The 13,553-nt window shown below is 35.2% G+C and overlaps 1 protein-coding gene across 4 annotated transcripts in view; it reads right to left on the minus strand.

Moving 5' to 3' along the window:
• The window catches only part of WDR19 (WD repeat domain 19), a 47,811-nt gene that overhangs the window by 27,124 nt on the left and 7,134 nt on the right, over positions 1-13,553 (minus strand). For 3 of the 4 annotated variants that reach the window (XM_069791569.1, XM_069791559.1, XM_069791578.1), the window contains 14 exons: positions 13,035-13,150; positions 12,355-12,470; positions 10,990-11,070; positions 8,607-8,719; positions 7,153-7,326; positions 5,896-5,966; positions 4,961-5,133; positions 4,743-4,857; positions 3,884-3,990; positions 3,345-3,467; positions 2,247-2,396; positions 1,550-1,697; positions 726-930; positions 9-168 (listed from right to left, as the gene is read on the minus strand). In XM_069791569.1, the coding sequence (XP_069647670.1) occupies positions 9-168; positions 726-930; positions 1,550-1,697; positions 2,247-2,396; positions 3,345-3,467; positions 3,884-3,990; positions 4,743-4,857; positions 4,961-5,133; positions 5,896-5,966; positions 7,153-7,326; positions 8,607-8,719; positions 10,990-11,070; positions 12,355-12,470; positions 13,035-13,150 (1,852 nt within the window). The remainder of the gene's footprint in view (positions 1-8; positions 169-725; positions 931-1,549; positions 1,698-2,246; positions 2,397-3,344; positions 3,468-3,883; positions 3,991-4,742; positions 4,858-4,960; positions 5,134-5,895; positions 5,967-7,152; positions 7,327-8,606; positions 8,720-10,989; positions 11,071-12,354; positions 12,471-13,034; positions 13,151-13,553) is intronic. The other variant, XM_069791587.1, reaches the window with a different exon arrangement.

Consider the following 13,553-nt stretch of genomic DNA (forward strand, 5'->3'; position numbering starts at 1 on the left):
ATTTTTACCTTTATTCGCTCTAGTGACATCACCATCCCAGCATTACCAAATGTCCGATAAACACGTATTGCAAAATCCACCTCCATATGATGTAAGCAAGCTTTGGCCAGCTCATTCCAACCAGACTGGTCATTCAGAAGTCTGCACACCTCCCATGCTTCAGAAAACCTATACAAGGTAAAACGCATTTAAAACTAGTATTATTCATACCTAAAATTCCCTCTAAACACTTTTTTTCCCTAATACTATGGTAGGGAAAACATAAAAAGCATTTGTTTCTAAACCATGGAGAAAGTTGTGTCAGGAAGAAAGAAGAAATACAAATGCATAACTTACAGTTCTCTTTCTACCACACTTTTTCAGGAAACCATCTTCTTTCCCTACTCTGGCATTCTTTCCATTATACTGATTTTGCATTGCTTCATTACAGTGGGAGGGGAGTATGGAAGAAGCACCTTCAGCCAGTTTTGGAAGAGCCACTGTCATAGAACCCCAAATTAGTCTTGAAAAAAATTACTTTAGCTTTTACTTGACAGTGGAAAAACAAATAAAGCACGACTGGGTCACTTATTTTGCTTGGTCTGCATAGACAGCTACATGGACTTATGGATCAATCTAATTTATCAATATTCAGCATGACATTTTTAAATCATCAGGATATGCTGTATTGAGCTATAAGCACAGAAGAGAACAATTTACACAATATAATTAAAACACAGAGGTACCTTTTCAACATTAAAGTCTGAGAAAGCATTTGTGTCAGCTCATTAGGTCCAAAGTCTTTCAAATTGCCAAGGAAACTGTGAGTGCTTAGATAGATATTGTTTGTTTTTCCACTCTGAGTCTGACAAGTTAATTCTCCATTATACAACAACAAAGGTTTATGGGAAAAGGGGACTTCCGTGCCACCTGCCAAAATAATCTTTGATCCTAGATTCAAAGATCAGGAAGAAAAGAAGACATCATTTAAAAAATCCCTACATGGTATAAAGTGTAGCAAGCAGTCACAGCTGAAATAACGTAGATTTGTAGGGCATTAATTCAAGGTTTCTAATTCTGGTAGTCACCATCTACTGTGTGGTGCATATTTTTCAGTAAAGTAAATATACATAACTTAAATCTTCTAAACTAGTAAGGTCATTTTCCAAACGTTTGTAGGTAAATTTCTTAATATTTCTCTGTCACAAATACAGAAATTGCTATGATTACAATTTTGGTTAACAGTGTAAGTGAATACAAGTTTTGTCACCCCGATCCTAAGATTTTCTCATGAACATTTCAAAATACAATTGAAGTACAACGTGTAAATTTCAGACAAAAGATTATAATAGCAAGAAGCTTAGGGAATTAAGACCAAAATGCCTTGTTGAAGCTTTAGAGAAACTACAAAGCAACTAGTTTTCTATTTATCAGTTGCACTTCAAAACTTCTGTAGTACTATTTATTTTTATATGCAGTTCTGAAAATATTTAAGACAAATGAAGACTCAGAACATGATTTACTTCATTAACTAAAATAGTGAATAAGTTTTTAAAAGCATTTACAGTACCTTGAATAGCATCCTTATGAAAAACATAAGTGTACACTTTATCATCATCAAAAGCAACAAAAACACCTTTATCCATTGGCCAGTTTTCCCATAGGATTCCTTTAATAGTTGGTGAGAAGTTTGGAATCTCATATAATCTATCATTTACCTACAAATAATGTAAAAGTAAAATTACTAGCAAGTGACTAAGGAGACAAACTAAATATTCATCCCAGTTATGATTAAAAATAAAAAGAATATAAATAGTGCAGAAATATGAAAATTATATTAAGAAAAAGTTTTCTTAAAAGCAGCGACTCTGAATAACAAAATAGTTTTAATTCAGAAGGGAAGTAAATGGAGAAAATGCACATTATATGAATGTTATTTACTTTTCTTAGAAAAAAGGTATAGGGACAGGCAGTGAAACTGGCAGTGTTTGTTAATGGGCTAAAATATTTGTATTTGAATACACAAACACATACATTTCTGAAAATTACTGATCAGGAATTTAGTATAATGAAATTGTCCTGATATAATACGACAGATTTTTATTTCCTTATATTACCATTAAGTTATCTTCAAGCCTCCTTGGCAGTTTCTTCTACCGGCATAAATGTTGGAGTGACAAAAGCTCCTTCATTCTCTATTAAAAACACCATATAGTTGAAAACCCTGCTTGCAAATATAATTGTATGGGTATCCCACACTAACTTACTGGACAATAAACAAAGCCATCACTTTTGTCATCTATGAAAGCCAATCTGGTTCCATTGGGATCTGGGAAAATTTTTCTCACACTGACAGGATGCCGATATTCATTCACATATTGCCAGTCTTCAATGTAGAAATAATGGATAACTCCAGTCTAATGAGAAATAACAGAAAAAGCTAATAATGACATCAGTAAGTGGCAAGTAGATAATTAACTTGGCTGTAGTTTCTCCCATCTTAGATTGCTAAGCATGAAGAGTGTTTAAAGAAAAATACTTCCAGGTGGTTTTTGTGGAGACAAGCTGTATTTACTGTACAGTTCTCTAAACAGGGGAAATACCTGCCTTGTTGCTGAGAGAAGCTTAACTTTCAAACAAAGCTGAAAAATTTGCCTCCAAGGAAGAACCACACATTCTTAAGAACACATGTACCTAATTCAGGAGAGAAAAGCAAACTGATTTGTGATTAATGCTGTATTTCAATCAGTGTTGCACAAAGAACAACACTGAAAGTAAAAGGTGGCTTTTGAAGTCAATTGTAAAATTTGCACATATCAAATTGATCAGTTTTGAATTTAGTACTTTAAATTTACCAGTACCAGTTTAGGTACTGAGGAGCTGGGAAAGGCCTCAACTGCTGCAAAACCACTCAAGTTAATAAACCAGTAATAACAGCGGAGACAGTGATTCTGCCTTTCCTGTGGAAGGTCAATACATCAGTCTGCATCACAAAGAGCACAATACTACAATGCCAAATGTGCCCTGTATTCCCAGTGCCAGAAAATAGTAAAATAAACTCCCCCTCATGCATAGGAAAATCTCTGGAAAAAAATCCATAAGCATGTTCACATCCTTCTTCAGTGCCCTCCTAATTCCCATCTTTGTTGAAACACCTAAAAAGAAATTCTCTGCATCTCATATAAATGCAACAGTAAAGGAAGTTGGATGCAATTTTGACTGTATTTGCATAAAATCCTTGCATAGAAAATAATCCACTGTAAACTTCTCAGAAGCACAATTTTTTTTGCTAAAAGTATGATTAATAATACAGATAGAAACACATTCCATCTAAAAGAATCTTTAAAAACAGAAGTAATACTCACATCTGTACCATATATGAGGAAGTCACTAGTTAAAGCATGGCACAAAATTCGGTATTTATCATCATCTGCTGGGAAGAGTCGAGTTTCTCGTTCTTCCTGAGCATCCAAACCTTCACTTTCTATCTAAATATAAAGAATAGAATGAACTGAAAAACTCCACCGTTAACAATGAGGTATCAAAGTTTTGCCTGTATCAAACTGTAAGGAAATGAGATGAAAACAAACTTGCAGGTGCATCCTTTAAAAACCCAGCATCTGCTTCTGTCAAATTCCCACAGAGACTTCTAAACTAAAACTTGTTAAATAGTTCAGAAGAAAACACTTTTTCTTCACCTGTTCTAAACTAGGTTATGTTTCTAAAGTCTACAGGAACTCAGCTTTATGTTTTAATTAGCCAGCAAAAAAATTCTAAAAGATTTTTAGTTTTTATCTCCATTAACTGAAGATCACTCAATTTTCTCTCATTTTTAAAATTACATTAACTTGTTCAGCTCAGATCAACTCATTAGTTCAGCACTCCAAATTGCCAGAGCTCTTACCATATGCAACTGGACTTTACCCTCAAAGAGGGCAGCGGCATAATCAGAATTAAGGTGCATACTTGCTACTGTCCCGAGGTACTCCACATCTTTAAGCTTTTTTACATCTAAAGAATTCAAACAGAAAAGAAAAGCTAAAAATATTTTGATTTTTGTATAGGTCTTCACTCATCATCATCTAAATTTGCAGCTGAGTAACCAGATGTGAAAAACTCACAACTAAGCAGAGGGGACAAGTCACATGTACAGAGACTTTCTTCTTAGCAGAGAACTGAGTAGAAAGTACAAGAGAAACTGTTTTTCTATGCAACTCTGACTAGTGTTCTTACAGTTTTGATTAATTTATTATTAGTCAAAAAAGGTGATGCTTAGAGAGACATGAAAGCTTTAAATCCACTGTCTAAAATTTGGACATAGCATAACCAGTTTTTACCTTACCCCATGCAAACAATATGAACATCTACCAAACTGAGAATTTAAACCCTCTGATCATACAATCCCTAGGTACTTTGCCAAACTTAGTATTTAAAGACACCGTCAAATAATGTCTCAAAAGCCTAGAAGTCCTTCATTGGTTAACAACACGATCTGAAAGAAAAAAAAAAAAAAAAAAAAAAAAGAAAGAAATGTTCTACATTTCATTACCAATACCTTGAATGTGAAGTTTTACTTCTATTATTTACAATGCTTTGTCATAACTGCTTCAGTTTGTGAAGATCATTATCTGGTCTTAACAGGACCATACAGCAATTCAAGTTGTTATTGTACAATGTGGAAAGTCCAGAACTGCTAAACACAATACCGAATTAATAAAGACACAATGATGCAGTAGTTTTAAGAGAACTAAATTTATGCTTACTATTCTCTCCAAGTGCATAAAACCAAGCCCGATTGTTCATTCCTACAGCCAAATGATAAACACCAATAGCAACAAAACTGGGCTCTACTTCAACAGAGACTGTGACTGGTAGCTCCTGTAAGAAAACAAAACAAAATAAACCCAAACCATTTTCATCCACTACTAATACTTACTTTAGTTATATCTAAATGAAGTTTAAAAGGAAGAGGTTATCATACTCTCTCCACATGATTGGCTATAGTAACTTCAAGAAGAGAAGTGAGGTATGCAATCCGCGTACTGCAAGCATGTCCAAGGATTGGAAGCTTTGTCAAGAAAACATGGAGGGATCCTCTTCGTGTAGATACTGCCAACAACTGTCCATCATCTGTCCAAGCCAGCTGATCTACACCTAAAACATTCACAAGTTTTTGCAAAAAACCAAACAAACAAAAAAAATCCTTTCTTTAACTACTGAAACCAAGAAACAACTATTTTGCTTTAAAATGTGAAAATGGTAGGAATTCATACCTAGGAATATATGTACTAATGTACTCAAACATAACCAATTAATATAATTCAAGATTAACCAGCATCACTCAAACCAAACCTATAATTTACTAATTTACCATTTTCCTAAGAGTGAAGACTTGATAATAACTGAAGTATTTACAGACATTACAAAAGAAGATAATGCTGGTAACTCATTACCCAAGAACATAGTCTTGTAACAATGTTCTGGAAGCCACAGGTACAAATCCTATATATCAGGATGAGAAAAGATTAAGTATCGTATGTCAGTACAAGAGATGCTGAAAAGCACAAAAAAACCCACCAGAAAAAGACATGGGAAAAAGCAGAAACCAGTTAAGTATATTATTTTAGTAATCTGAATATACTGTATTACAGACTCAAAAACCCAAAACACTAACTGATTGAATATTCTGAGAGCTGTACTTCTCTATACTTTGAACAGACAAAATAAAATATGTTCCCATTTTGCTATGGGTCCCCTAATAAATACAAGTTGGGAAAGAAGGAATTTGTGATAAATTCTACATTTACACAGTTTTTCCAACAACAGTACTTTCACTCATGTAAACGGAGTCACCATCAAAATTCTGTTTTACTTAATATGTAAAAATTTCTATCCTCACGGAGACTGTTAACATACCTTTGTTTTCATCATCCAAGTTTATTATGGCATACATTTCTCTCAGGTCTGACAGATCATGGATTTTAATGCTAAAACAAAAATAAACAGTCATTCTCACTAATATAAATCTCAGTCATCATAAAGTGGAAAACCCCAACCCAATCAAGACAGCCTAATGGAGAAAAAATAGACTCCAAATGCAAAATGCCTTCCTTTTCCTAAAGAGCAACACACACTCATTGTTATCCAACACTCTAAATGGTATATCACTATCACTGTACAAAAAGATTTGCTCAGAGAACGGAAATTTGAGGAAAAGGCACAAATCCAATTTGAAAGAACTCAGAGGTGGGAAACACACACTGTTATTCCCTTTTGACCTGGTACAATACAGATTAGGTTAAAAACACATTCCTGACGGACAAACACCGCTTGAATGCACAGATGCAAAAAACTAGCTTTCAATCCTGCTTCACATAAAAAGGGACAGAGTTTACTTATGCTGTCATGTTACTCAATATATGCTAAAGAACCCCTTCAAGAAATAATACTTATTGTACAATAGCTGAAGTGCTTGAAGTTTCACCATGTTTTGCTCATACTTATACCACTCTTGATGTGCAAGTGTCATAAATCAGCAGTCTGTTAAGGTCATACACAGAAGTGAGGACAGACAGAATGGTCTGACTCCTACCATCACTCAGCTCCTTTTTCAATGAAGAATTCAGATATCACAGAATCAGGGAGTAGCAGACAAGGAGCTAAAGGTGATATTCTATCATATGCACAACGTATTTTGGAAAAAAACTCCGGTCTCTTTAACTATAAGTTTCCTTAATTGCTTGCACATTTATAATTTTGTCTAGATTGCAGGTAAGACCAAACACCAGGGAGGAGGAGATCAGGCTATCAGCATACTCAGTACAGCTTTAAATGAATTGTTCAATAAATCATAGGAAAGAAATCTGGACATTTTTGTAGCTGAGTAACATAGAAAAAGAAAGAATCAAAAGGAATAATCTATATTAAAGTTTAATTAATTTTTTTTTGTTTACAATGAACTACAATAAAGTTAATTACAATTGCAGATATTTTGGTAAAAATTAGCTTCTCCAAACTTTAGGTAGAGAGGCAGTTCCACAGAACAATTAACCTCACTTTCTCTGCACTGACTTCTTAGGGAGCCTTGAAGCCTTAGGGAGCCTAGCTTTGATGCCTAACAGCTACAGTTATGTGAGATGAATTCCATTCTTTATGTATAAAACTACCACTTACCAATTGTCTCCACATGATGCAGCTTTGTTTAATGACTGTGATATAGCAATGCTGCTTAGATTATCCTTATGATTATGAGCTTGAAAGATTTCTTGACCTATCTCACGAATGTGTGTAGAAATGACTACAAAACACCCTCGTGAGAAACCAATCATAATGTAGCCATCACCATACCTGTTACAAAAAAACAACAATTAAGAAAAGAGATCTATTTATGCAATATGCAAAATGCATTTTCTTTCAGACTACTGGGGCAATTGTGAATGCCTCCCTTTAACAGGAAAAATAATCAAATTATGGGAATTTATATATATAATATAGAACAATATAGTATAAAATAGATTAAGTGAAAAACAACCAAAGATTCTTAAAGAACAAAACCATGTTTGTGCCCAGAGTTCATTTATAAGTCATCTTTATCCTCTTTTCTACATCCTATAATGCCACTTTACTTTCAGCAAGCTGCATACATGGCAGTCAGTGATGCCAGGAGAAAGACCTCTGGTATCTTTATTGGAATAAGCATGCCAGAAGATGGAAACTTCCATTTCAAGGTTCTGGCTGACTTGGTCCCATCGAAGCTATGCTAAAAATAATAATGCCAGTCGCTGTGCCCTTAAGGCATACTACTGCAAACACAGTGGAAGTACCAAAGCTACAATCTGTGTTTTTGAATAGATAGTCTGTTTACTTTTCATAGTGTCAAGTAGAAATAATGAGGTTAAGGCAGAAATAGTGTAAGGATGAATTCAAACAATATCTCGTCAGCTTAGCTGCAAAGAAATCATTGCAAGGGAAACAGCCCAGGTATGCATGTTAGACATGTAGCCATAAATTAAGAATCATATAGCTACAGGTTTTCTTAGACAGTTGTAGTCTAAAGGGATAAACATCAATTCTACTTTGATTGAACAGGCATTAAAAGACATGGTGTCATAATCCAAAGACATAGAAACAGTACAGCTACTTTTTGGGTACAGAGTTGAAACTTCTAGCTTGGGATTTCTTTAAAGGAGCATCACCAATTGGACTGCATAGCAGGGAGGCTACAAGAACTTTGCACAACTTTGTAAACCAACGAACTAGCTGAAGTATACAACTCCACCCCTAGCTCTTTCATCAGTTACTCATCCAAACAGAAAACAACCTATAAACCCCTCAGTTTAATCTACTGTCAGGACAGCAACAGTATTAGTGTTCTAAAGCTGAGCATACCAACAGTGATTATATTTGAAAATTTTGCTTTTATAGCCATTGAATTGTCGAGTAAAATGATTACAAAATGTAGACTTCTTTGTGCTTGGAAAGGAATTATTACAAAGGCTACAATACTTCCAAGAAAAAACCAGTGTAAGCAAGGGATATATGATTTCATTTCCAGCATTAATCAAAACAACTGGGAAAATCTTCAGCTTGTTAATACTAGTATGTTTCATTAAGAAAGTTCTGCTCACCATCTGTAGGTTACAATACTGCCATAAGGCTGCTGAAATTTCAGATCAATCGGGTTATCAGGATCATTCAAATTAAAAAGAAAGAGAGTCTTCTTGCCGACCACTACACTTACCTGCCAATGAATGAAAAGAAGAATTAACTTGGTAAGAATGGCATCACTTTAAAACAAGGCCCTACATCTTCAGTAAAAGATGAGATTTAGGACTTTCGATAATCCTTGAGAATCCCATGGATCTGAATTCTGAATCTTTATTAACAGTGGAAGAGATTTTCAGGATATTCCCCTTGTAAGCCAGTGATTCACAGATCTAAATGCAAGCCCTGCAGAACACACATCTCAAATTCAAAACTTGTTCCCTACAGAAGCATTAAGTCAGCTCCACTTCCTCAGAGGAAAAGGCAACAGGTCACAGGGGGTTATCCTGTTGGACTACTCTCACTTGGAAGTACGTTGTGTTGTTTGATCCACTGAATTTTTATGTGGGAGGTTGAAGCCTAGCACAACACTGCTATCTCAAGTAACTTGCTGAGACTTCAAAGACAGAAAGACAATTCCAGAAGAAACAGCATGTTCAGTGTGTAATAGACATGCAATATTTATAGTTTGATATCAGTCTAGGTGAGTGCATTTTATTTGATGAATCCCATAGAGACGCTGGACTTCACAGCGGAAGACAAGTTGAACTTTGGTTGTTTTTTTAAAGATTATTTTTGTTACTAGAGTGTGCGTTATTGTCAGGCAAGAGTAAAACTCTCATTTTAGAAATAGCAAGGAGCAGCTTATTTCACCTTATTCTTTGACAAAGGTACTTTGAAGGGCTATTTCCAAATTTACTTTACATGATCTTCTGTTCCAGCTCTCCTTGTCTAAAAAGGAGACAATGGTTTACTCCTAAAATAAGAGCTGGAAGAATGAAATACAAAGCTAGTATTTTCAAACTGAGAAAAAAAGGCATATGTTGACCTAAACATCCATTAATCCAGAATTACAAACTCCAATTCTGACGTATAATTCCTAAAGTTACCCCAAATATAAAAAGTATGTTTTCTGCCTTTTAAAACAGTTTGCTTATAATTCCATTGCAGCTTAATGATGAAGTATTTAACAAATACTATTTCTTAAACTCTTCTAAGAAATTACAGGAATTATTTTATGTTGCAGAGCAAGATGTTTACTCTAGTACTACTTATTTTGATCCAACTTGTAGGGTGTTTTTTTCTGATGTCACAACTAACAGCCTAGAAGTGATTGTTATAAAGCCAAGCCTCCTGGACAACAACAGGCATGTAGACAATAAATGCTATGTGGTTTAGAGCTGCTGACAGACCATCTAAGCACAAACAAGAACTACAGAGTTACAGAATGTTCCCTAACATTTTACAGCAAACTTGAGAGCTGTAACAAAAACCTGCAAAGCCTAGGCTATTGCATGACCCAGGAAGCAACAGAACAATTGAGGCTGAAGTCCTCAGTTCCTGCATTTTCAAAATATCTGTTAATTAAATTTTCCTAGGAAGCAGAAACCATTTCACTCCATGCAGAGAGGCAAAAAACTCTTACAGGTCGTTGTCAATGTAAACATGGAGAAAAAGTCTTTCTTGACACCTATACTCCATAGATTAAATCTGTGAGAATTTAATTATGTTGTATAAGGGTATAGAACTGGACAAATTCTAACACAGTACCACCTTACTATTCATGGATTTTCTATATCTTGTCTTGGTATTTCATTGCTGATCATTTAATAATATGCTCTGCTAATAGTTATCATTACCCCATTTTTCTGTACTTCACCATTGACTGATCTGATGGACTTCAATTCTATCAAGAAAGATGAAGACAATGAAACCGTAGCCATTTAGACAGACACAGGATAATGCTCACACAAGAAGGCTGACACCAGGGCTTTTAGTTTCATAGATGCTCAGGTTTGCCTAAGATGAAAACTGAGAGCACAGTGATCTGTTCCCAAAAATGACAGCTGAAAATCTGTCTTCTGAAAGGCAGCACCTCTGCAATTTTGACAATCCTGCTCTAGTTCCATCTGCCACACTGAATATACTGTTCTATATTTATATTGTATGTATTTCTTTAAGTCCCTGCAAATGTCTCCATCTATTATGATAACTGCCACTGCAAAACTGCTCTGTTATCTGTAATATCGCTAACCACTGTGCTTTTCATGAACACATCCTTAACCAATAAAGGGGTATGGCTTTACTTTAAAGGAAAGTTTTGGAAAAGAAAAAAAAAAAAAAATCTTCAACACCAAATTTTAAGTTAAGGAAGAACAAATTGCTTCCTGGCCCATACTGGTTGCCAGCAGAAACCCTGAAACATCAGATTAACACTTTTTGCAGTATTTTGTATTGACTTCTTACTGTGCTTTCCCTGGTTGATATTCTTTCATCAGTCTTCATAACTGAGAACTGCATATCACTGGGATCTGAGCTCACTGAGGTCTGCAAGAAAGAAGTTCAGATTGAGAAATCAACAGTTAATGCAGCAAATACTGATGAGAAATAATTGCATTATTCCTGCCCTGTACATTTTAGTGTTAAGGATAGACAGAGTTGTTACTGCATTTAATACCAAAACTAAGAAAAAAATTGGGGAAAACATGACCTCAGTTTGGATCATAATGACATGTTATCACGGAATATACTCAAAAAATATCTAGGAAACAGAAATACAAATCCAAATAGAGAAGGAAAGATCCAGATGAGGAAGAAGACTTGCAAGACGATATTATACAGACAGTGCTAAATGAAGCAGCACAAACATGGTCACTCCAATGCAAATTCAAAGAAGGAAGACCAAGAATAAGGCATACAAGTTAAATATCTAACAATGCATTTTGATAGGGACATACCTGATCTGGTTTAGGCAGTGATAGCAATCTAGTTGCTTTTGTAGTCAATATGAGGTTATAAAACCTCATAAGCAAGCCTTGCTTAGGTCTCTGTTGTCTCAGCTACACTGCTTTTACTACCTAAGCCAGCTAGTTTAAAGCACAAACGTACCCTAACAAATTTATTAGGGTATTATTCTCCAGTTGTGATCTTCAGACACACAGATGGAAGCATATAAAATGAACTATGAAAGATTTGGTTTTTTGAAAATCTTGAGTGAAACACTGTTCATTAAAGTTAAAAAAGTTAATTATATTCATTTGTGTATTATGCAGCAACTGACATTGCTCAGAAGGACTGTGATGCATGTAAACAAACAGAAAGCTTGATTAGCTAATCTGAGTGTACCTGGAGGAAACACTGGAATCAGCCTCTCAATAATGCAGTGGAGGTCCAGTCTAGGAGTAATCCTTGCACATCAGAGGCGAGATCTTTGTTTAACCAATCTAAAGCAAAACCAACACTAAAAGTAGTTCCTAAAGACCTTATAAAAAAGTCATGTGAGAGCTGTCCTGCGCTGCTACTGGGGAAGTCAGCCTAAGACTGCACTCATAGGATTCTCTTGTAACAGATACAGATCAGGATCAAGGATGAGAGAAACATGTTTAGGCAGGACCACAGCAGAATTGCAGAGACTCTAATATAAATCACACTGCGTAATACAGAGGCTCAGATGTTTAGATACGCCCTCATCCTACATGAGGTTTCCCAAAGGCTCCTTGTCCTGGAAAGCAGCGGGACTGAAAAGGCATAAGCTCCTATAGGTCCCACCTTTCTTGGGAACCAGTAGTATTAATGTATGCCTTAAAATCAAATAGGGGTTACAAATACTACCTGTCTTATAGTATCCCCTTCCTGATTGCTTATAGTAATCATTTTGTCTTCACCACCTAGAGCCAGAAGGTTTTCAGTACTCCAACAACCACAAGTAATCCGCTTAGTGTGCTTACCTGAAAAAGAAACAAACTTATACAACACAAATGAACACAACCACAAAAAAAATCTCAGATGGAAATATGCTCTATTTGGCCACTCAAACACAGATTGTCAGAATGTGAAACAACTTATTAGAGCAATTACAAATTCAAGAGTAATTAGAAAAAAAAAATAATCTTCTACTCCCAGATGGGAGTCTTTTGACCTTACGGGAACTTGCACAGCCCCTGTTCTTCCATTTCTTTGCATCAAATTTCTAGGGACTGTGCTATATCCTTAACCCTTCTGCCCAGAGGTACTCTAAGCAGGTAGGAAAAAGTAACAAGAACAACCACACAAATCCTTTTCAAGAAAGATAACACAAGTTTCCCATGAGGCAGTACCAGGTATGTGTGTATATATATTTTTAACTTACTATACTACACAAATAATCTGGTAAGTGCAACAAAACAAAGTGCAAGTTCAGTATGAGGACGTTTTTGACTTGCATGTTCATATACAGAACTAAAAAGGAATCTAAGTATATTAGCAAAGTTCCACTTTCACATGTGCAAGCTTAGTTTCAAACCAATGCATACCAAGAACAGGAATCTTGCGAGAAGTCTGACGGTTATATATAAGTAAGTTTCCCTTTGTTGTTCCAACAGCAAGTAAAGTCCCAGCTCGAGACCATAATAAGAAAGACATTGCATCTCTAAAATAAAGAAAAATTTTACTTTGTATCATAGAGATTCTTTTCATGTGCTTACATATAAAAACATTTTGCATATTTGTTTTGAAGTTCTATGCAATCACACAGACCAAGCAAAATTTTTAAATTAAGCAAATGTTCTCTACAACAAGTATCAGAATTATTTAAGTGTGCATGAAATAGTAAAAGTAATAAAGGTAGGTGTGAGGTAATGTAATAAGACCTGTACAAATGGAAATGTGTCTGCAAACATCAACAGTCTTTGATGGAATCATGGGTAATTTGGACAATTATGCAGCTTTAAAAAACACTCAAAGATACCATGAAGGTATGTGAAATTTTCCAGTCACTTTCTGCATTGTTTTTTTGTCCTTCAATAATCCTATGAATTCAGCCAACTCCAAGT

Source organism: Haliaeetus albicilla, chromosome 1, assembly GCF_947461875.1.
Source record: "Haliaeetus albicilla chromosome 1, bHalAlb1.1, whole genome shotgun sequence".
Lineage (NCBI taxonomy): Eukaryota > Metazoa > Chordata > Aves > Accipitriformes > Accipitridae > Haliaeetus > Haliaeetus albicilla.